Below are 25,588 nucleotides of genomic sequence, written 5' to 3' on the forward strand. Positions count from 1 at the left end.
CTCACTGTACTTCACATTGCCAAAGAAAGGACCGATTAGTAAAACCAAACATATATCCACTTAATGTAATGTCCCCAAGATTTCTCCATTTTATAGCATGTGTCAGAAACTCCTTTAAAAAAGTGTATTGTCAGGGTGATATATAAAGGGGTTAAAGTTACATTCATAAAGTACATTATTTCTTGAACATTGTTACTCCTTCCCGTATTTTTTCTACCATTTTTCTTCCTCCACCCACAAGTTGTAAAGTTCATTTCCAACATATTGTCTCATGAATATCACTGTTACATTGGCTCACCCCTTGTCCTTTGTCTCATCATCTTGTTGCTCCCCTTCCCTTCCCTAATTCAAATAAACAATAAATGTATAGAAATTCCCTTTTTAAAGCTTAGTAATGTTCATTGTGTTCATTTTGTTTATTTCCATATGCGCATACCTGTTATGTGAGTGCACAAATACATACTTTTTCGCTTTTAGTTTTTGTCTTTCATTGTTTGGGCAACAAGTTAGAAATGCTAGAGCATATAGTAACTACTTTTTTTCTCTGTGTATACTGTTTTCTAATTTTATATGATTCTGATTTTTTCTTTGCTTTTTTTCAAGGACTTATACTTTCCCACAGCTGTTATGTCACTTACTATTCCAATTGAGATTTTCTAATTGTGCTGTTCCTTATCAACATTTCATACAATGAGTTTCAGTGTTAGTGATATTTCTTCCCATTTATGTAACACTAAGAAAGAAAAAATAGCCCCAACTAATTATAAAATGCATCCTAATCTTAGAGATACTAAATGTAAAAAACCTCAGTAATCAATTAAACCCTTCTCTAGCAATTTTTAATAAATTATGCAACTTCTAATACAACATTTGTAAAAGAAATAAGTAAAAAGTAGCTTCTTACCAACAGTGTATAAAAATTATATTCCCAAAGGTATTTTTACTTCATTCAGAGATAATAGTTATCCCCATCCTTAACCTGTATCTTAGTGACAATTTAGAATAACAGTATAAATCTTATAGGACTGTAGACAGTGTATCCCAGATTGAGGGAAATATATTTGTGATCAATATTAAATTACATCACCCCATTTGTTAGGAAATGGAAAGACTTAGAAAAAATCATATTAAGTGAAGTAAGCCAGACTCAAAGGAACTTAGGCTCAATGGTTTCCCTCATTCGTCATAATCAGTAGAAACCTTGGGCTCTACTAGCAGAGATCTGCAATAGAGCAAAATCTTGATACATAAGGCCATATAGTATGAAGCTAATTGAAAGGACCTCCAGGATATCGAAGCAAAAGCCATATAACGAATGATTGTGGTCCTTAATGTACTATGTTGTCTCTCACTTCCTTTGCTGTCCCTTGGTTATCTCATATTGGTATAGTATCTCACTTTGTTATCTGATATATTGAATTTATTTGTATTTGGATATTTGAAATTTGATAGGGAAGGGGGGAAAACCAAGACGGGTGGGGGGTGTGGGGGTGGGGGGGAGGGAAATGGGTACCAAGACATGTGAAAGGGTATCAATGTACGTGAATTAATGCACCTTCTATCTGGCAAATATCATGTAACCCTTTTACTAATTACAATGAAAAAATGCAAAAAAAATCCCAATAATGTTTATTTTTGTTTTTAAGGATTGTTCAAGTTTAGAAGAATATAACATTGCTGCAGCATTACTCCCTCTAACCAGTGCTTTCTATAGGGTAAGTTGATCTATATATAAGCTTATGATATATATGTATGTCTATTAGGTTTGATTTTTCCTGTAAGCATATTAATCTTGTCCTCTTAGTGTACTGAAGATGTACTTGTGGTTATATTTGTCATAACATTTATTGCATGCCATGTGTAGGAAAATATCAAACCCTAAATCATTACCTACTGAAACACCACCCCCATTCTACTTCCTTTATTTTTCCATAGCAACTGATTTTTTTACATATTTTCTCCCTCCTGTAAAAACTAAAATTTATGAGACTTCTAAAACAAAAGGCTCACGCTAAGTACTCAAAAGAGTAAGTTGGGAAGAGGGTTCCTCCTCAGATGTAAGTCAGTTCAAGACCTGTGGAAGAAGTAGCCATTGGCAACATTGTTTTCTGAGGTGCTCCAAATCAAGGTTGGCAAGCATGAGTGCTAGTACCACTCACTGAGTAGCCACCTGCTATGATGCCACTGGTGTTTCTAGAGTACTAAGGCAAAGCTATCAACTGGTGAACCATTGAAACTTCAGAAATAGAAGAAAAAGTGCTTCCTTCTGAAGAGTCCTTAAAGTATGTCTTATTGACAACACCAAGCATTGTACTCACAGAGCATTGCAAAGGAGGACAATTTGGGAGAATCATTGCACTGAAAATTGATATGAAGGGACTAGGGAAAATAGACCACACTGATTCTTGGGTCTTTTCTCAATCTGCCTCTGTTTTTACCAGTCCTAGGGACTGAACTCAGGGCCTGAGCACTGTCCTTGAGCTTTCCTCAAAGCTAGTACTCGACCACTTGAGCCACAGCACCACTTCTGGTTTTTCTATGTATGTGGTACTGAGGAATCGAACCTGCGTCTTTGTGCATGCTAGACAAGCACTTTACCACTAGGGCAAACTCCTGGCCTTCAAAATATTTATTAAGAGATTTACTGAAATGTAAAATTCACCTATCAAAATTGTATATTAGTGATTTTATGTATTTACAGAATTGTGGTGATCAAGCATTGGTATTACCATACACCAAATAATTTGTGTCATCCCACAATGTTGGAATAGATTCACAGCCTCCACCAGCTTCATCACCTTTATTTGTCCATGTACCTTTTCTTTCCTTTTTTTTTGGGGGGGGGTGGGGGGCGGCTTGAACTCTGGGCCTGGGCACTGTCCCTGAGCTCTTCAGCTCAAGGCTACCGCCCTGCCCCTTGAGCCACACAGCACCACTTCCAGTTTTCTAGTGATTAATTGGAGATAAGAGTCTCATGGGCTTTAGTGCCTGGGCTGGCTTTGAACCATGATCCTCAGATCTCATTCTCCTGAGTAGCTGGGATTACAGGCATGAGCCATCACACGTGGCTTGGCCATGTTCTTGCTTCACTTAGTAGTCACCACCACAGCAGCCACAGGTTCTTTATTCCAGTCTAAATTACTAATCTCTATAACACTCAAATCATATATCATACTTTAATTTCATTCAATTACAAAAACTAAAAAAGAACGAAGAGCCTAGCCATCAGGTTCCAGTGACTCATGCCTGTAATTGTAGCTACTCAGGAGACAGAGATCAAGAAAATTGAGATTTGAGGCCAGCTCAGGCAAAAAGTTCATGAGACCCCTATCTCAACCAATAGCTGGACACTAGGGCACATTCCATTCTTCCCATTTATTATAGCAAACAAATGCAGGAGGATCACAATTGCAGGCCAGCCCATGCATAAGAATTAGGGATACCCCTACAGCATGAAGCATACATAAGGGGATCATGGTCCAGGCCAGGTTGGTCAAAAAGCAAGACCAGAGCAAAAATTGCTAGAAGTATGATTCTCAGGTAGTAGAACACACATGAATAAAAAGGATAGCGATGTGACTTAAGTGGTAGAGCTCCTGCCTTACGAGTATGAAGCCCTAAGCTCAAGCACAAGTACTCCCCCCCTACGAAAAAGTTCCAGTAAAACTAAAATAGATTTCAATGAGTCTCAATGCAGTACACCTCTGAAAACATTTTTGTTTTTCCTTTTTTCCTGGAGATATTAAATTGACATCACTACTGTCCTCCTTCATTTCCCCAGCCATTTCCATGGAAATCATAACATCCAATGAATTGGCTTTTCTGCCTCTTGCTTATTCTAAACAAAAGCTTAGAGAAATATCCATGCTTTGATTTAGAGTGAGCAAGAGGAGTAAATGCCAATTGATTAGATGTTACGATTTCAGTGATTGTCATATAGGATTTATACTCTCCAATTTCTACAGATCTCTAACAGAAAACTATACAAAGTGCTCAAAATGACAAAAAAATATATTTTTGTGTTTCCATGATGATTTAGAAGTTAAATAACTGACCTGTGTCTTACTCATTAACATGGACCCTAATTGACAGTTTGTACATCATCCTGAGAAAATCTAAATAAACTTTTTATAGTATCAAGATTGCAGCTAGAACAAAAGGGTATAGCAATATTTTTAGAAAGGTATTTTTATTCAGTAAATGATAAAATGTTCTTAAAAATCTACATTGGGCTTAAGAAAGATGTGAATGTGTTTACTGCAACAGACTCTGGCATACAAGAGTTTTATAATGGCTAGAGAATTAGTTGTTTTTATTTCCTCCCTTCATTTCTGCTTGTATTTTAGGATAATTTAACATTCCTTCTTCCTCCTCCCTTTCAGCATTACCTCTCCTATGTCTCACTTTTCCTTTCAAATTTTGAAGGCTGCCCTTTTTCCTAGTATGCCTAAAAATCTCTGCTTCTGAGAAACTGTTATAGTTTGGACTTCTGTTTTTCATTAAAAATTAGTATCTAGTCAGTCTGTAAACTACTGAGTGAAAGCAACTATGGAATAATTTACAGAGAATCTTGAACAGATTAAACTGTGTTGTTTTCTAGTGAATAATCTATGTTTACTTTCTCTTATTGTCACCTATTTTTTAACTTGAAGCATTTTTCTAAATATTTTGACCTTTTTATATGATAGTCTGAGTTTTTTATTTTCCAGAAAAATGAGGCAAGTGTTATTCATTGATTTATTCGTTTGGCCAGTCCTGGAGTTTGAACTGAGGGACTAGGCACTGTCCTTAAGCTTTCTCAAGGCTAGCACTCTACCACTTGAGCCACAATGCCACTTCTCGCTTTTTTGTGTATGTGGTACCAAGGAATCAAACCCAGAGTTTCGTGCATGCTTGGCAAGTACTCTACCAGTAGGCCATACTCCCAGCCCACTTTAATGTAGTCCCATTCTGGTCAGAACTACTACTAAGTCTCAAATGTTAGAAATACAAAGATAAACAAGTCAAAGTCTCTGCCATTGGAAAACACATAAACTTACAGAGAAGATAGTAAATTCTGTGAGTATTCTGAAACAGCTATTTTAGGTACCATGAAAATAAATACCAGTAGCTCATGCTTATAATTTTAGTTCATCAGAAATCTGAAACTGACATCTGAGGATCATGGTTCAAAGCCAACCCATGTAGATAAATCCTTAAGATTTTTACTTCCACTTAACCAGCAAAAATCCAGAAGTTTGAGACATAACTCAAGTGGTAGGATGCCAATCATGAGTGAAAAAGCTGAGTTCTTGACGTTCAGAGTCCATTATTTTGCCATAAAGAAAAATGAAATTATGTCATGTGCAGGAAAATGAATGGACTTGAAGGACATCATATTGAACAAGACAAAAAAGATCATATGCTTTTGCTTATATATAGAAAATGGGCCTAAAAGACCTACTTATTCATGGACATGGAAGTGCCTATTTATTCTTGTATGCATAATCATATTTATATGTAGGTATATGTATATATACACATGTATGTATATGTACATATATACAGACACATAACATCTGATTCTAAAGGACTAGGTAGAGCAGAAGGGAAATAGAAAAAGATGAATTTTGAAAATGCATTGCAATTATATATGAAAATAACATACAGAAAGCTATTGATCAACTAGGTTGGGGGGGTTAGAGCAATTTTTTTATTATAAGAAATTGTACAAAGGAGTTGCCATCCAACAGAGCAATTTCTGAATACAATTCCTCTTGATCAGTGTCACCCTTTTCACCATTCTTCCACTAAATTTGTTTTAGGGAGGGCATAGGAAAAGAATGATAGAGAGTGTAAGTGCTTAAATATTACTTTCTCAATGAAGTTTATTTGACATTTTATCGATTATTCTCTAGCACTTACTTCCCCTTCTTCAGTTTTATATGTGTAACTAAACATATACATGTGTTAATATTTGTTTCCTAGTAAGTAGACACAAGAGTTGCATTACATGAGACTTAACCATGGGCATTTTTTATTTCACCATATCACAGTGCTAGGGGGTAAGAGGAGGAGGAGGAGGGAGAAAGGGGGAGTTTATAATTTGTGAATTTTGTTGTGGGTTGTGTTTATGTGATGGATTACATTTGTTGATTTACATGTGTTGAACCATTCTTGTATCCCTGGAATGAAGTCAACTTAATTTTGGTATATGATGTTTTTGATGTGTTGCTGAACTCAGCTTTTATGTGTTTTGAGAATTTTTACATCTATGTTTATCCACGGTTTGGTGTGTACTTCTTTGTTGTTGTTGCATCTCTGTGTGGTTTTAGAAAGAGTGCAATACTGGCTTCATGAATGAATTTGGTAGACTTCCTCTCCTTTCTGCTTCATAGAAGAATTTGAAAGGACATTGATGTTAGTTCTTTATAGGTATAATAGAATTTGAGATCTTGGACTTTGACTTATTCCTGCTTCAATCCCATTTCTTGTTAAAGATCTTTTCTAAGTGGTTTACATCCTCTTGATAAAATTTTGATAGGTTAATTGTATCTACATATTTACCTGTTTCTTCTAGCCTCTTTCAGTTTGAGTATAACATTTCAAATATTCCCTCCTGATTTTTTGGATTTTACTAATTTTTCTAATTTTATTAATTTCAGTATTTGCCTTCCTTATTTTGGCCAAAGAGTCTTGCTTGTTTTTTGTCGGTCATGGGGCTTGAACTCTGGGCCTGAGTACTGTCCCTGAGCTCTTCAGCTCAAGGCTACCACCCTACCCCTTGAGCCACAGCACCACTTCTGGTTTTCTAGTGATTAACTGGAAATGAGTCTCTAAAGATCTTTAGTGCCCAGGCTTGCTTTGAATCGTGATCCTCAAATCTCACCCTCCTGAGTAGCTCGGATTACATGCGTGAGCCATGGCACTTGCTCTTGTTTTTCTAGCAACTTTTTGTTACACTGATTTGTTGTCTAGATTTTTTAATATTCATTCATTTCTCCCTTAATCTTTATTATTTCTTTCCATCTGCTAACATGAAGTTTGGTTTATTGTTTTTCTAGAAGCTTGAGATTATGCATCATTATATGTTTCATTTCATTATTGTTGCTTGATATAGTTTCTGATAGGTATAATTTTTCCCCTTAGCCCTTCCTTAACTATATCCCCAAGGTTCTAGTACATTGTTTTTAATTACATTAGATTTCAGGAACTTCTTAAGATTTTAGACTTTTTGTTTTAAGGTGCCAGTCCTCAGGCTTGAACCAGGGCCTGTGCACTGTCCCTAAGGTTCTGTTCAAGGCTAGCACTCTACTACTTGAGCCACAACACCAGTTCTGGCCTTTTCAGAGTAGTTAAGAGTTTCTCATGGACTTTACCTGCCTGCATACACTCAGTGTCATGGAAGTGGTAGGTGTTATTATGTACATTTTTGATGCCAAGTTGTGAAGTCTAAATATGAATAGAGAACTGTTACAGGTGCTTGAGAAAGGGAATCATCATTACTTAAATAATACTTCAATAACTTTGCAGTAAAGTGCAGCTTAAAATATTGACTAATAAGATATTTTCAAGCACTGAATTAGAAGTTCCAGAAAAATAGAATAATCAATAATCCATGTAATAACCAATCCATGCTAAATTACATATTATAAATTCCTGTATTATACACATGTGTACCTTCTATTATACAATATCATGTCACCATTAATAATTCTTACTCATAGTCATAGGCAAATTTTATTGGTTTTATCCCAATATCTGTAAATGTTACAGGAATTTTTCTATAAAATGATAGTAGCAATTCAAAATTTTCAACAATTAATAAAGCGTTTTATTTTTAGTCAAGCAAGCCCTAGGATACTTTGAAATGTTCTCTGGCTGCTGTTTGCATTTTTCCTGTCTCCCACATTAAGGAAGCATTTGTATTGGACAGGAATTCTTGTGTATTTGCTAAGTAATTGATTTCCCAATTGTGTTTTTGATGACTTGACTCATTGTTACAACGACCTATGGTGTTACAAGGAAAGTTGTAGAAAAACAACACATTTTTGCCTTATTATTTTTCTTACAAAGACAAGTTTATTTGTTTAATTGGGGGAGGTGAGGAGAGTTATAGAGAATATACTTGGAGAAAGCTTAAATCTTTTCTCTTTCCATCCAAGAAACTGAACTGAAGCTGACATGACTTCTGGGAAGTGCATTGCAGCTGACATCTGGGTGTGTCCCATGCCAAAGTATCATGAAAAATTGGTCCAACAGGACTTGAATCTTCTAAGGTTGAGCCTTAAAAATTATTTGGATAAAGCCGGGCGTGGTGGCTCACACCTATAATCCTAGCTACTCAGGGGACTGAGATGTGAGGATCACAGTTCAAAGCCAGCCCCAGCACTAAAGTCAGTGAGACTCTTATCTCCAATTAACCACTAGAAAACCAGAAGTGGTGCTGTCGTAGGGCGGTAGTCTTGAGCTGAAAAGCTAGGTAACAACACCCAGACCCACAGATGGGGGGTAGCCTTGAGGTGAAGTGCTCAGGGATAGCACCCAGGCCCAGAGTTCAAGCCCCATGACCGACAATATATACATATATATGATAAATAATGCCTTATTTTTATTAATAAGCTTTGGAATTATGTATTATCACTGTCTCCTTAGGGAGATGTTCTACTGTGTAACAGAACAGTTATTTATTCTTCCTTAGATAACCTCTAAATAGCTTCATTCTAAATGTTTTAAGCTAATATGTGACAGTATCCAGCCCTACAAAAGAGTATTAAATATATCTTCAGTACTCCAAGAAAGTCTCATGGTTATAGATTAGTTTATTCTTGGGTCAAGTGTTGGGCAGAGCCTTCTGTCTAGCACGTCTTACTTAAGCATTGTCTCAACTCATTTCCTCTTTCATGTTACCATCTTTTTCTTTTTTGCTTGAAAAAATGGGATTTTTATTTATTTATTTATTTATTTTTTTGGCCCCCTTCTCTTTCTGGTCCCGCTCGCTCCGGCCCCGCTCGCTCCGGCCCGGCTAGGCTCCCCCTCCAGCTCAGGCCCCGCTCGCTCCGGCCCCGCTAGCTCCGGCCCGGCTAGGCCCCCCTTTCTAGCTCAGGCCCCGCTCGCTCTGGCTCGGCTCGCTCCCGCACGCTCCGGCCCTGCTCGCTCCAGCCCCGCTCGCTCCGGCCACCACTCGGTTGGGCTCTGTTCACTTCAGCTCAGCTCGCTTCTTTCGCTCTCTGTCGCCGTCGCAGTCTTGTCTCTGCCACTTTTCCGGTTTGGTTGTGTCTCGTCTCTGCCACTTCCGGCTTGGTTGTGTATGTGGGATACCGAGGAATCGAACCCAGGTCTTTGTGCATGCTAGGCAAGCACTTTAACCGCTAGGCCAAACTCCCGGGCCCGGATTTTTATATTTTTAAATATTTAAGAAATGCTTGCTATGCTGAAAGAACATGAGCCTCATGATTTACACGTGTAATCCTGTGTAAGTGAGTGTATGAGTGACAAGATCTCACTCTGTAGTCAAGGCTGACCTCAAATACATAATCCACCTGCTTCAACCTAGTGAGTGCTGGGAATGCAGCACTTATTGATTAAAAATATCAAAAAGAAGAGAATTTTGTAGCAGGCCACTTGATGCCTCCTTTGAGGATAACATCAATCTATTCAGTCATTAGATGTGGAAAATAGGATAGGAAAGGTACTTTGGAATCAAATCACAAAACGCCTAGACTATCACTTTAAGGAATTTAGATTAATATTATTCTGTAGTCACTAAGGAGTAACTACTAAACAGGCCAATAGGTTGATAGTTTGAAAAAGTTAAAGCAATAGAGAAAGCCAGGAGGACTGAGAGGATGAGAGGCTATTAGGCTAACATAACAGACAAATGTTGATTAGGGAATTTAGGGAGAAATCCACAGAGATAGCAAGGGTTGCAAACCAAATACCTACAGAGCAGAAATAAATGCAAACCAATCAAACATGCCAAATGAAGACCTGGCATCCTATCTAAGGGGCAGCTATTGCCCAGCCCCAGCAGCTGGTATAAAGTGGAACATCATTTTCTAGTGTTTTCCAAAGAAACTAGAAATCTAGTTTTGTTATTGTTTTTGGTCAGTCATGGGGCTTGAACTCTGGGCCTGGGCGCTATCTCTGAGCTCTTCAGTTCAAGGCTACCGCCCTACCCCTTGAGCCACAGTGCCACTTCTGGTTTACTAGTGGTTAATTGGAGATAAGAGTCTCCTGGTCTTTAGTGCCTCAGCTGGCTTACAACTGTGATCCTCAGATCTCAGCTTCCTGAGCAGCTAGGATTTCAGGCTTCAGCCACCGTGCCCAGCAAGAATTTTTTTTAATGAAGTCAATATTTAAAAATGGAGAGATTTTAAATACAAACTAAATTTCTAGCCAGGCACAGTGGCTCACACCTGTAATCTTGGCTATTCTCAGGAGGCTGAGATCTGAGGATCACGGTTCAAAGCCAGCCCCAGCACTGCAGAATGTGACTCCTATCTTCAGTTAATCACTAGAAAAGGGGAAGTGGGGCTATGGCTCAAGGAATAGGGCGGTAGCATTGAGCTGAAGAGCTCAGGGACAGCACCCAGGCCCCGAGTTCCCCCATGACCCACAAAAAAAAAAAATGCATAGCCAAATAAAACACATTTCTGCAGCAGTGTTCAGCTAGTAGAAATTTAGCTTTACTCCCTCTAGATTTTTAGCTTCAGGTTGTAAATTCTTGGAACTTTGGAATCAGAATAACGTGGATTTAAATTTTATCTTAAGTGTCTAAAATAGAGATGAAATGAGATGATGCATATAAAGCACTATATGCTAGTCACTCTAGGATATAGTAAGTACACAGTGAATATTTGCTAAATGAAAAACAAGATATAAATAAACTACCAATTGAATGTCTGCTTCATCCATCACTGGATATACATTGAAACAAATGCAATTCCTATATTCATAGTGTGTAGTCAAAAGTTGTACAGGTCAGCATCCTTTTTTGGGGGGAGGGGTCTTTTTTGATACTGGGTATCGAACCCAGGGCATTGCACAGGCAAGCATTTTGCCACTAAGCCACATCCCAGCCCCAGATCAACATTCTAAACTACTGTCCTATTCTATCTGTCACTGGCCTTCTGTCCTCTCCTTCAAGCTATCTACAGTTCTAGCTAGAACTAAAAGCAATCTTCCACTTGTCACTTTCCCCTCAAGAATAGAATGAAATAAGCAAAATCCAAGTATATGTTCTTCCTTAGCTTCATGTATGATAAATGTTTTTTCCCTTACCCTACAGCGGACAGTAAGCAAAGATTTTTGCCCTTATATTAAACATTTTGACTCAAAACAACAGTAGGAAAGAAATGTCCTTCTAGAAATGAGCTCAACCTTCTATGGGCTTCTTTTTTTTCTATGTCCTTCTACCTCTTAGGGATGGCTTCAGGGTTCTGGTGTGTTGCTCTGAGAGACACAGGACATTCCTAGTGACTTGATACTTCTGTTGATTTTTTTTGTGGGCTTTAATATTTTCATTGCAGCACAGACGATCTGGTCTGAGCATATGAATTAAAGAACTTTACCAAAAGCATGGCCTGATATTATAGCTAAAAAACATTGGAAAATGGAAATCTTTATGGGTAAGGCAAGAAAAACTTTTATTAACTGCTTGTCCCTAAAGAGAATTATTTCTTTAGTTTAATTTTGCTTAGGTAGCATTGTTTCCTTCATATTAGTCAGCATTGCTAACATTTTTGAGAAGTCATAGACTTGATGGGGATTTGTGGAGGAGCTGCTGAATTACAGAAGAAATTATTACAGCAAAAAAAAATTATGAAGTACTATACTCAACTCAGTGACTCAGCAAATTCCCCTGTATCTAAAGTGCAGACATTCTGTACCTAACTCATGAAATGAGGCCTGTTTTTAATTTCTGTAGCTTTATAGTTGTCTCTGTCACTGACAGATTTTCACATGATATGAGAGACATAAAGAGAAATCAGTTTCAGAAAGAGGTTTAAATGCTGAGTTTATGAATGCAAAAGAAACCCTTAGTCATAGAGTGGTTTGGTACTGATAATGGGAAATTAACAGGAAGAAGTCAGAACCATCTGAAATGACCGTGAGAAATAAGTTGGTTTGGGAACACTTGTTTGGTTTGGTTGGTTGGTTATTTGTGATACTGAGGTTTTAACTGAGTCCCTCCTACTTGCTCAGCTGGCACTGTACCACTTGGTCAAACATCTAGCCTAGCTCTTGGCTGATTATTTTGGATAGAGTCTTATGGATTTTGCTAAAACTATGATTTTCTTAATCTCAGCCTCCTGGTTTAATTATATTCTTGCATGACATTTTCAGCAAATAAAATTAGATTTAGAATTGTACTTAGAAACAAACCTAGAAAATATGTAAATAATCTTTTATTATTCAGCAGCATTCTATATATTGCCAGTACCTGTAAGCACTAAAATAATTAAACCACATACCTCTAAGGATAGTAAACATATTTTTGCCTTAGGGTATGAACTCAGTGGTAGAGTAAATGAGGCCCTGTGTTCAAATCCTAGTACCATAAATGTTTTAATTAAATTTTTAATTAAAAAAGTGCTGGGGCCAGGAGTTTGGCCTAGTGGTAGAGTGCTTGCCTAGCATGTACGAAGACCCGGGGTCAATTCCTCAGTACCACATACATAGGAAAAAGCTGGAATTGGTGCTGAGGCTCCAATGGTAGAGCTCTAGCCTTGAGAAAGTCCAAAGACAGTTTTCAGGCCCTGAGTTCAGCCCCGGACTTGCAAAAACAAAAAAAAATGGTAGGCCTAGTGGTAGAGTGCTTGCCTAGCAGACACAAAGATCCAGGTTCGATTACTCAGTGCCACATATGTAGAAACAGCTGGAAGTGGTGCTGTAACTCAAATGGCAAAGCAAAATGTGTTTAAGGATAGTGCCCAGACCCTGAGTTCAAGCCCCAAGACTGGCCAAAACAAAAACAAAAGAAAAAAAACAACTTTTCTGCCAGCAAGGCAGAGATTCCCTCTCTAACCAGCAAAATACTGGACTAGATGTATGGCTCATCTGGAAAAGCACCAGCTGTGAACAAGAAAGTGATTGAAAGCACAAGGCCTTTAGTCAAGCCCCATAAGTCAGAAAGTACAAAATTTTGTAGCAAATCACTTGACACTTCCTATTGTGCTATTAGTCAACTCTGTATTTAATCAGATGTTCATATAGTCTCTCTTTCAAAAGTGTCTGTCGAGAACTTGATGAACATATTCTTTACAGATTTTTATATTCAGTTGATTAATATTTTAGTATTTTGATTTTAAACCCAATAAATCATTGACATTTTAATCTTATCATCTCTAAAGGAGCTTCCAAAAATAGAATATAGGAACTGTTTTCATACTTTTTTGTGTGATACGAGGGTGTAAACTTGGGCCTCATGCTTGCTACACAGGTCCTCAACCACTTGAGCTTCTCCACTAGTCCCTTTTTGTGTTGGTTGTTTTCATGACAGTCTCACTTTACACCAGTGCCGCCCAGACTACTAGTCTACTAATTGTGCTTCTCTAAGCCAATAGGATGGACTATTGGGTCAAGGGAATCCCATGAGCTTTTCTAAGAAAATTTGTTTAGCTTGGGCTGACTTCCAAACTGTTATCCTTTCATCAATGCCTCCCAAGTAGCTAGGATTACAGGTTTGAGCCACCACACTTTACCCTTATGATACTTTTTTTTTTTTTAACAGTACTGAAGTTAGAACGCAGGTCTTAGTCCTTGCTAGTCAAGGAGTCTTACTTCTGAGCCTCACCTCCTGCCCACAACAAATACAGAAGAGTGTTACAGCAGCAACAAACCCTAACCTCTTGATCATTTTTGTTTTAATACAAATCTTAATACTCTTTATCACTGTTAAAGTTTACCACATTAACTGCTGTTGTACCTTGTGTGGTTCTGAGAGATGTTTTTGTGTGGCATATCAGCACATTCTTGAGCAACAGTAGTCCTAAATAGAATATAAAATAGAATATTATAATTGTTAGAGACATAAAAAAAATTCTACAGAAGGTAATGTCAATCTTCTCAGGCTGCTGAAAAAATAGACTCCAGAGTTTTACCATGATCCACTGGAACAGTGCATACACTATACCCCCATTTGCCTAAAATAATCTTTCTGAGGGATCCCAGACTGCTCTGTCCATTCTACCTCTCTCAGCAAGAACTAGCCTAGAGTGATCATCCCAGGAACTGGGGTTTCCATCAGCTATTTCATCTGCAGTATAGCCATCTGTATCAGTGAGTAGCATGCAGAAATTTGAAAAAGGGAAAATATGCCCATATTATTTATACCATATAAAAATATCAATTTCTGGGGCCGGGAGTTTGGCCTAGTGGTTAAAGTGCTTGCCTAGCATGCATGAAGACCCGGGTTCGATTCCTCGGTACCACATACATAGAAAAAAGCCGGAAGTGGTGCTGAGGCTCAAGTGGTAGAGCTCTAGCCTTGAGAAAGTCCAAGGACAGTGCTCAGGCCCTGAGCTCAAGCCCAGGACTGGGAAAAAAATATATATATATTAATTTCTGGTTTCAGCACTGCTGTAATGAGCTATGTGACTAAAATTGTATTCTATCTCATCATTCTACTTGTAATGAAAAATTAACCACACTCTGGTGTTTCAAGTAAGTAATTCAAGTTTATAATAAGTAATGTGTTTTTATGTACATACATACTTTCACAGTGTTGTACTTTCCCAGTGCATACCTTGTAAATTCTGCAACTTTTAATGCAAACAGGAAGATCTACTGTCACCAACTTGCATTTAACACTTCTTACTCCGACATGAATTTTGAAACATTCATCATAATTCTAAGCCCCTAAATTGGGCCGCCCAGAGATGGCTAACGAGGCAAATTGAGAAAATATATGGTTTTTTTCACCTGTCCTCTAACCCTTTGCAACTTCACTGAACCTCCTGCTTTTGGTTTTTGGTTTTCCTCATGATTTGACTACTCCTTCTATGGAATCTTAATCTGAAAGCCTTAAATATTCAAACATAGTATAAAAGTATCCCTTAACCTATAGTATTATCTTCTAGGAGAAATAGGAACTAGGCATTAAACCATACAAAAAATCAGTGTTTGTCTATGTGTCTGTGTCTCCGTCTCCTGGGACTTAAATTCAGGGCAATGTCCCTTAGCTTCTTTGTGCAAAGCGTGTCCTTTACCACTGAACCACAGCTCTCTACTTCCAGCTTCTTTTTTTGTGTAATTAATTGGAAATAAATATCAGATTTTCCTACCCAGTCTGTCTTTGAACTACGATCCTCAGATCTCAACCTCCTGAATAGCTAGGATGATAGGCATGATCTACTAGCATGCAAATAACCAGCTTTTACACATTAGTTGGTAGAATAGCTGGGGGGTGGGGAGAGAGCAGTGTAGAAGGGAGTAGATTTTGTGGTATTCCAAAAAAGCCTTAGAAGAGGGAAATGAGCCCCTAGGGCTTGAAAACCCTTTGCAGTCCTAAAACAGTTTCTTTACAACTATTCATTCTTACCTTGGCTATTTTCAACCAGGTAATTACTGCTATTTACTTATTTTCTAGAATTCTAGGTATAATTGTTGGCTTACCTGTGCAAACACTTGGGTAGCTTTGACCCAGTCTGTATAATTCAATGGATATTTCTTCTGGGAAGTGGTTATGAAGTAAACAGCGGGTTCCTCATTCAAGGAGCTCAGTTTTAATAAATCTTTGCAGAATAAAAAATCTGTAGTATAGTTAAAACTGAAGAAGAGCTATTTTCCTCAAATATATATTTCTTCTCAAAAATAGATTGATCTGTTGCTCTGAGATGCACATGCCATTTAAGGAAGGTGTTTACCTTCATAATAAACTTAAGCTCGGAGAGTATTGTGTGACTCAAATATTTTAAATCCCCTGGCCAGTATTTACTACTCTGTAGCCTCCAGTTTGCATAGACACTACCTCAGCTATCAGTCACCCATTCTCTGAAGACCACAGCTTCAAAAATAAAACTTTCGGAAAGTAGAGGCACTGAAGTGACAGTTTCAGTTTAAATGCATCCACAGTTGACTGGACCATGGATACAACCTACAATTTGAGTCTTTAACCTAGTCATGGACATGAAATCTTTTTTTAGCTAAACCATCAGGGAACTTGGGAAATTTGGGTCCCAACATGTTGATTTTGGTGTTCATAGGAAATTATTTCAAGACTTTGTTTTTTATCATCCTCACAATATTTTTTTAGTCTCTGGAAAAGTTGAGTAGATGGAAACTAAAGAAGGAAGAAATGAATTAACAAATTATAATTTAACAATAACTAGGAAAAAGTAAGGAATGGTCAGTAGCTGTAATCCTAGCTACATAGGAAGCTGAAATCTGAGGATGATAGTTCAATGCCAGCCAAGCAGATAATAAAATCCTGTGAGACTCTTTATTTCCAGTTAACCACTCAAAAACCAAAAGTAACACTGTGGCTCAAATGGTAGAGGGCTAGTCTTGAACACAAAGAGGCTCAAAGACAGTGCCCAGGCCCTGGGTTCAAACCCAACTGACAAAGGAATAGAATAAAGAATAAGTTCAGTTTCCATATAGTCACCATTTTTTAACTTGGTAATAAAATTTCAACTTAAAAATTCACTTAAAATCAGAGCTTGCTAATCATACTTTTTTATATAGACTCTTTGTCATTAGAATAGACATTGATAGCATAATCCAAATTGATTGTTCAAATGTTTAATCATATAAGGAAAGGAGATTTACTTTTTCGAGGAATATACTTTTTTTGTTTTGGTTTGGTTTTTGCCAGTCTTGGGGCTTGAACTCAGGGCCTGGGCACTGTCCTTGAACATGTTTTGCTCAAGGCTAGCACTCTGCCACTTGAGCTACAAATCCCCTTCCGGTTTTTTCTGTGTATGTGGTACTGAGGAATTGAACCCAGGGTTCATGTATGCTAGGCAAGCACTCTACTACTAAGCTACACTCCTGGCCCTCTTTTGTTTTTCTATACTAGTATAGTAGTGGCCTATTTTATGTAGTACCTTTGGAGCTAGGTATCTACCTGCCTAGTTATTCATGCAGATTCCAAAGCCTATTTACTCAACCTTTTACCTAGGCAGGTGCTTCTATTTTCCAATAATATCCATAATGTTCTACATGGGCTTTCTGTTGTTCTACTGCATCCTCGAACAACTGTGCCACTGCCTCCACTATTTCCTTGAGTCCTTGGTTGCTGTGATTTTTTATTTACTAAACATATATTAAGTACCAGGAACTGTGCTTAGAGATTGATATTATTAGATTTTCTTACCTGGGTAGGGCAGAACTGCCCTGAAATGAAGTTAACACAGAACTTGCTTTTGTAATGTACCTTCTAAATCATCAGGTAGTGGTAAATGTCTATAACCAGGACTTATGTCTGTAAGCTGAGATGTTTATGTTGTACCAATCTCTTTCTCTTTAGACTGCTGTGTCAAAATCACTTTCTAGTTATTGTGTCAGTTTACTAGAATGCCTCCTAAGTCCTAAAAAGGTCATTATCATTCATCTAAGAAAAACGTGGACGATTATCTTGTTTCTTTAATTATCAAAGACATTTAAGATACTGCATCTATTTTTATCTAAGAACTATATGCAGTTCTTAGATAAAAAGCAGATGTTCTGATCTGATGAGGTAAGCCTACCTTTTATGTGTTAGTTGCTTCATCTCTAGAATCTGCTTAATCAGTAGGGCATTTGACATTGGGACCAAAAGTTATCGAAACATCTTCCATCCTTACTGATTCCAATTCCTTATAATGAATTTTTTAGTTCTGTCTTCTAGATCTGGTTTCAAGACAATTTTCTTAGAAGATTACCTTTGCTCCAAGAGGAATTATGCATATATTAATGAGCTAGAACAAAGGGACTGTAGATCATCTACTTTGAGCAGGGTTTCTGGAACAGCTCTCAGTAAGTCCGATTTCAGTCAAGGGATCCTTTGTGGATGAAAGATATAAAATCCTAAGAGAGGGGTCAGGAGTTTGGCCTAGTGGTAGAGTGCTTGCCTAGCATGCACAAAGACCCGGGTTCAGTTCCTCAGTAGCACATACATAGAAAAAAGCTGGAAGTGGTGTTGAGGCTCAAGTGGTAGAGCTCTAGCCTTGAGAAAGTCTTAAGGACAGTGCTCAGGCCCTAAACTCAAGCCCAGGACTGGCAAAAATAAATAAAATCCTAAGAGACTAAGATCAAATATACAATTATGAAACCATTTTCTTGTCTTGGTAGGTAGAGTGAAAATAAGCATAAAATAAGCATAATCAGGGCCGGGAGTTTGGCCTAGTGGTAGAATGCTTGCCTAGCATGCACGAAGACCCGGGTTTGATTCCTCAGTACCACATACATAGAAAAGCTGGAAGTGGCTCTGTAGCTTAAGTGGTAGAGCTCTAATCTTGAGACAGCCCAGGGACAGTGCTCAGGCCCTGAGTATTGGCAACAACAACAAAAAAGTTCAAGTCCTAGTCTCAGATTAAAAAAACCAAAAAATTATTTCACTTATGTGATCATTTTCCTCTCAATTTCCTTCTTTTAATCAGTCATGGAGCTTGAACTCAGAGCCGGGGCCCTGTCCCTAATCTTTTTCCTGTTCAGGCGCTACCACTTTGAGCCCCACAGCCACTTCTGGTTTTATGGTGGTTAAGTCTCATGGACTTAACTGCCTAGGCTAGCTTTTGAACAGTGATCTACTGATCTTAGCCTCCTGAGTAGCTAAGATTATAGATGTGAGCCAACAGCTGGCTTCTCTTTTTAGAATTCTTGTGACTAGTCAAAGACTTCTTAGTAGATCACATTGAGTTAAATTTCTAGTAAATACTTAGTGACAGATTTTTGTTTCTTTATCTGAAATAAGATTTAAAATTCTGAGTTCATAAAGCCAATAAACTGCTGAGTAAAATTAACTACTCAATAAAAACCAAACTAACTGCTTCCCTATTAGCAGGGGGGAATAGTGTCAAAGAATCAAGTGTTTATTCTCACTTCTGTGCTTTGAGTTTTTGTTTTTGGTGCCGGGAATTGCACCTAAAGCTTCATATATACTAAATCATATCCCCAATTATTTTCTCATGCAGAGTATGTGTGTGGGTGTATAATAAAAGGAAATTTACCTTTATAATACTTCAGGTAATATAAGGGAGAATTAGAATATCCATTTTTACTACTCATGATAAATGAATCTAATCATTGACATCACAAAATAATACAATATCAAATGTTCCCCTTATGGGCAATACTGTCTGTGAATGTTTTTGCCAAATAAGCTCAAGCTGATCAAACATCTATATACAACTCCCAATTTGTAGGAAGCATAGAGGTGAAAAAAATTATGTCAAATGATAGCACTGTCAGCAAGCCATTAGACTGGACAAAACTCTTTAGGGCAAATGATCTTGTTTGAAATAAAGTACAGCTGACCAAAACCCAGAGAGTAATGCTCATCTTAGTGATATACAAACTGATGGCATTATATGACCATATTTGGATCCTACCTGAATTTTAAAAGCTGACTATAAAAATAACAAAAATGGGAAGAAAGGAAATTCTTCCACACTTACAACTTTGAGCCTTAAATTGATTATTTAGTGTTAACACATAAACTTTTATTAAATAGTGTATTTGTATAAATCTTGTATGAAATAATAAAACTAATGACCAATAAACCCTAACTGCTTATTACTATAGATGACAATGAGCCATATTTCTTGGGACCCCTCTAAAGTACTTCCAGTGATACTTAAACCATAATCAAAAGATGAAAGTCAACTTGCTTGATAATGTTTATGCAAGAAGTTCAAAGAAAAGTAAATCTAGAGTAAAGAAATGCTGTATGGAAGGGGGGAAAACCAAGACGGGTGGGGGGTGTGGAGAGGGAGGGAAACGGGTACCAAGACATGTGAAAGGGTATCAATGTATGTGAATTAACGCACCTTCTATCTGGCAAATATCATGTAACCCTTTTACTAATTACAATAAAAAAGAAAAAAAAAGAAATGCTGTATATTCATGCAATGAAGTTCTAGAAGATCGTTTAATTGTACAGTTGTTGGAAAATGACTTGGTAGCCAAACAGCCTGGGCTTGCATCTTAGCTCTGACTCTGCCACTTGCTAATAATGTTCTCCTGGATATACTTCTTTATGTCATCTTTTCTCATTTTACAAGAGGCAGATGATAGTATTTACTAGAGTGGGCCATAAAATTTATTTGAGGAATCTGAGTGTTAATACTTGTAATGATGAAACCCCAGCCATCTGTGTAATGAATCTTTGAGTTCTACATTTCTTTTTAATGTCATGAATGAGTTCTGCCACTAGCTTTCTTTCCTAAAAACTAGTTTTCCTCTGAGTTCTCTAGTTGGAAAGCCCTGGCTTTGGGAAACAAACATACCTAGCCTGCAAGGCTTCAGACTATCCTTTTGTACTGACATCTTACCCTTTCCCTTGACCATCTCCTCATATGATCTGTATCCATTTATTTGGATTTGATCTGGCCTGCTGTTAGGTGAGCCCCATGAGTTTCCTGTTCCATGCTGGGTTTCCTTTGAGAGCTTTGTGGAATGACATTGCTTAACCTAGTATCTTCTGGACTGTTTTTTCTAGATAAGGAAGGAAGTCAACACACATTCTTAAAAATCTCATAAAATTGAATGACAAAATGCCACCTATTTCTTTCTGACAGAATAAGAATTATTGAGAAATGTAAATATTGTCTGAATTGAAGGGAAGGAGAGATATCATTTGAGATGCCTACTACCCTCCCACTTTAAGTATGTACTAATACACATCTGTGTGGGAAATAATATTCTCAAAGCTAGTAGCATGTTGACCAGATTGAAAAACAATCTTGAAAAGTTTTCACTTTAAACCAGGAAAGGAATTAGAAGATAGTTTTGTTCACAGCGTGCTATTTTCCCCATCTGCTAAAACTATGGATACTATCACAAGTTATATTGAATTTGAAATCCCTAAAGGTCTCATTGTACATTTCTCTGCATAATTGTGTTATGATTTTGTTTTGTGAAATATATTGCTTTATGTCTTTTTTTGTTGGTCATGGGGCTTGAACTCTGGGCCTGGGCACTGTCCCTGAGCTCTTCAGCAGAAGGCTACTGCTCTACCCCTGAGCCTCAGCTCCACTTCCCATTTTCTTTCTTTCTTTCTTTTTATTTTTTTTTTATTTTTGTGGGTCCTGGGTCTTGAACTCAGCCTGGGTGTTGTCCCTGAGCTCTGCTTAAGGCTGTACCCTACCCCTGGGCCAAGCCCCATTTCCCATTTTCTAGAGGTGCCCAGCTATTACTTTCTATCTTAAGAAACCATGTAATAGAGCCAGGTGCAGTGGCTCACTCATGTAATTCTAGCTACTCCAGAGGCTGACATCTGAGAATCGTGGTTCAAAGCCAACCTAGCACTAAAAAGTCCATGAGACTTTTCTCTGCAATTAATCACCATAAACCGGAAGTGGTGCTGTGACGGTATCCTTGAGCTGAAGAGCTCATAGACAACGCCCAGGCTCAGCATTCAAGTCCCACTACCATAAAAGAAAAAAAAAAAAGTAATAGAAAACCTTATTTCAGTTCCCATTTTATCTACTCATCTTTCTGTGACATTAGGCAAATCCAGTCTCCCTTATTCGAGTCTCTCCAATGTATAGTGAAGACAAGCAGTATTTAATATTTACCTTACTACCCACTTGTGAGTTCAACCAAACTGCAAGGTCTATTTTTACCATTTCTAGCTACAGGTAAAATAAGGTGCTACTGCCCTCTACTGTTTCCAAGAATATACCTTCCTGTCAGTGCAGTGGCTGTCCTAACTGGTAAGGAAAGACCCAGTGTCCCTTCTTCACAGTTAGATATAGCAGAAAGCCTCAAAGAAAGAAGAGACATTTCATTTTTTGAAAAATATTTTATGTGCTTGATAATGATTTCTTATGCATATGTCAGGCACCAAAGTATTCATCTTTAATCACTTTATTGTAATCTCACCTCATAAGCAGGCTATGGATTCTGATGCATTAGACCACTGTTACTTCTTTGCAACATTTTTCTTTTTTATGTACATACTATTTTATCAATAAACAGGAAGGTATTATTTCAGCTGCTAATGTGCTAAGGAAAGATAACATGCAATACCATTGAGAGAAATGCTGAAGGAGAAAGGGCTTCATCAAACTCTCATATTCCTATAGGGCTTAAGCTTTAGTTTCTAATGAATAACTTTCTGGTAATGCTGGCTTCGTAAAACCATGTTGTGCAAAACTGATAAGGACTGAAGAGCTTAGGGCTTCTGAGATCATCAATATTAATATAGCTTCAAAACTCCAAAAATTTTAGAATTATTGTTCATTGACCTATGCTGTATTTTTAAAGAAATGCTACTAACTCTGACTATGTACATGGGAGGGAAAGTCAGCTGAAAATTTTGTTTCCCTCACACTTAAATTTCATGCCTTTAGGCCAGCAGTTTGGCCTAGTGGTAGAGTGCCTGCCTAGCATGCATGGAGACCCAGGTTCGATTCCTCGGTATGACATACATAGAAAAAAAGCTAGAAGTGGTGCTGAGACTCAAGTGGCAGAGCTCTAACCTTGAGAAAGTCCAAGGACAGTGCTCAGACCCTGAGCCCAAGCCCAGGACTGGCAAAAAAAAAAAAAATTCTGAAAGCCCGAAGCATAGCCTAGTGGTAGAGTGCTCACCTAGCATGCATGAACCCTGGGTTCAATTCCTCCGTACCACATGCATAGAAAAAGCTAGAAGTGGCGCTGTTGCTCAAGTGGTAGAGTACTAGCCTTGAGCAAAAGTATCCAAAGATAGTGCCCAGGCCCTGAGTTCAAGCCCCAGGTATAGCAAAAACAAACAAACCACTCCTTTCTGAATAGGCCTCTATTGCAAATGAAGTAATTGCTAGTCCTCAGAATGAACTAAAATGTGAAAGGGGGAAAGCTGTGTAATCTGTCACACATCTCTGCGATCCATACTGTGTATACCTTACCTTTTGCTTACATAATTCACAGAACCACACACACAAAACCATGATCTCCCATAACTGTCTTTGTTTGTTTGCATAAAGTCGGGGCTTAGCAGGGACCCTATCACTTGAGACATGCCTTAGCCCTGTAACTGTCAGTGAACCCATAAGACATCATGAAGACCAATAATGATCTTTGTGCACCTTTCCCTCTTTTTGCTTCATTGTCTGCCCCAATTTATACCTACATAATAGGAAGAATTGGAGTCATAGCTAGGCAGCTCAGTAGCAGTACTCAGTGCTATCTTGAGTGTACTTGCATGGTATGCCATTCACAGAGACTTTTGTAGGCAAAAATCATAATCAGTCTGCTTCTAATCATCTAAGTTCTACATTTTACAGCATTTCTGGTGTCTCTCTTTGACATTTTAGTTTAGTACACTCTAAAACAAGAAGTTGTTTGTTTTGTTTTTTTGGAAGATCATTTTGGTTTAGTAAAACAAGCAGAGGCTTTGCAACCAGAAATGCTTGGTCTTGAAAGGCCTTTCTACCACTTAACATGGTTGTTAAATGGCCCTAGGCAATAACTTAAACCTTCCCAAACTTCTATTTTCTCTTCCTTAAACTGTTCCTGTATAACATTCTTAGTATTTAAATATATAACAAATATGTATGAAGTACCTACCAAGTGCCTTCAATTAGTTTTCCTTCCCTCTTGAGTTTACCCTTACTCTGAATTCTACTGTGAAATCTTAGGAGTTTGGTTTATGGTTACTTTGCTATGCCTAGACTTGGCTACCAGGTGCCCTTGAATCCCAGGTCAGTCGTCTTGGTGTATGTGAACAGGCTCTACCCTGGTGGATAGAAAAATGGGCAAGAGTTAGTGGTAGGGAAAGTACAATTCCCAGAGCAGCAAATTCAAGCTAATTCTTCATTCCAGGTAGAAAAACCAAGGTGTAAGTTCTCTCACATCTGATTTAATGATGTTTTTTTAAAATGTACTCTAAATTGTATTCTGCTCTGAAAAAAAAAAGTAAACATAAGTAAAAGAAAAGAAAATTAAAATTAAGTCTTTGGGTTTTTTTTGGGGGGGGGGTTGGTCAGTCATGGGGGTCATGGGGCTTGAACTCTGGACCTGAGCACTGTCCCCTTAGCTCTTCAGCTCAAGGCTATTGCCTTACCCCTTGAGCCACAGCACCACTTTCGGCTTTCTAGTGGTTAATTGGAGATAAGAGCCTCATGAACTTCAGTGCCCCGGCTGGCTTTGAACCGCGATCCTCTAGGTCTCAGCTTCCTGAGTAGCTAAGATGACAGGCATGAGCCATCACACTGGCTTAAAATTAAGTTTTGTGTGAAGCTTATGATGCATTTAATTATATGTTCTAATTCTGGTCATTGTATGCTGCCTACTGTGTGCACAAGCCTTTTCATAGATCTCAAATTCATAGCTTACATTTTTCACTGTTCTCAAAAATGTCCATTTTAGTAAATGGAAGTAGCTGTGGCTATAAAAGATTTAACAAAGTCCACACTGGCCAGTGAGTTCAATGCTGATTACTAAGCTTTTGATCACCTCTGTGGTTAAACATAGGCCTGTGATCTTCTGAACTGTCATTACTCTCCTAGCTCCATGGTGATAGATACTGTATGTCCTTGTAGAAACTTGCTCCTGGAGTCAGCCAGTTTGCTTACACCTGCGTACAGGACCACCCTATTTGGACAAATCAGCAGTTTTGGGAGACAACTTTTTACAATGCAGTGCAGGAACAAGTTCGTTCCCTATATCTCTCAGCAAAGGAAGACAATCACACCTCACATCTGAAGCAAAAGGTAAGAAAAGAAAGGTGCTTGAGCAAGGCAGATTTGACTATCAGGAAACTTTATGTAGCTATCTCAGGGATTTGGAAAATGCAAGCAATTCCTTTCAATAATAATCTAGGGGTTGGGTGTAGGTATCCCTTTCCTCAATTAATTCTGACATTTTTTTCTATTATAGTCTCTTAACATAGTTTTCTAATGCTAGAATTAGTTTGTTTTAATAAATAAGAATTCTTTGAAAACAATTATCAGAAATTGAATAAAAAAAGAGTAAAACTAAAATATGCCTAGGTATATCTCTAAAATATATTTCTATGTAATTTATTTCCATAAAGAAATGTCAGATTGGGGTTGGGAGTTTGACCTAGTGGTAGAGTACTTACCTAGCATGCATGAAGACCTGGGTTCGATTCCTCGGTACCACATACATAGAAGAGCCAGACTATGGTTCAAGTGGTAGGCTTTCTCAAGGCTAGAGCTCTATGGACAGTGCTTAGGCCCTGAGCTAAAAGCTCAGGACTGGCAAAAAAATAAAAATTAAGAAAAAAAGAAATGTCAAATTAAAGTCCATTGGTTTGAGGGCTGGGTATATAGCTCAGTGATGGAGTGCTTGCCTAACAAGCACAAAGCTCAGAGTTTGACCACAGCATTGGAAAAGAAGAGAACAGAACTTCTATTCAAAAACAGGTCCTCAGAGCTAGAGGCATAGTTCAGCTAGCAAGTATAAGGAACTGAGTTCAAACCCATGTCACACACACACACACACACACACACACACACAC

The 25,588-nt window shown here is 37.9% G+C and overlaps 1 protein-coding gene across 3 annotated transcripts in view; it reads left to right on the forward strand.

Moving 5' to 3' along the window:
* The window catches only part of Sbf2 (SET binding factor 2), a 250,978-nt gene that overhangs the window by 164,789 nt on the left and 60,601 nt on the right, over positions 1-25,588 (forward strand). For all 3 annotated transcript variants that reach the window (XM_090348160.1, XM_090348161.1, XM_090348162.1), the window contains 2 exons: positions 1,647-1,715; positions 24,648-24,818. In XM_090348160.1, coding sequence (XP_090204286.1) covers positions 1,647-1,715; positions 24,648-24,818 — 240 coding nt within the window. The remainder of the gene's footprint in view (positions 1-1,646; positions 1,716-24,647; positions 24,819-25,588) is intronic.

This window comes from Megascapheus bottae, chromosome 16 (assembly GCF_031878675.1).
Source record: "Megascapheus bottae isolate mThoBot1 chromosome 16, mThoBot2.hap1, whole genome shotgun sequence".
Lineage (NCBI taxonomy): Eukaryota > Metazoa > Chordata > Mammalia > Rodentia > Geomyidae > Megascapheus > Megascapheus bottae.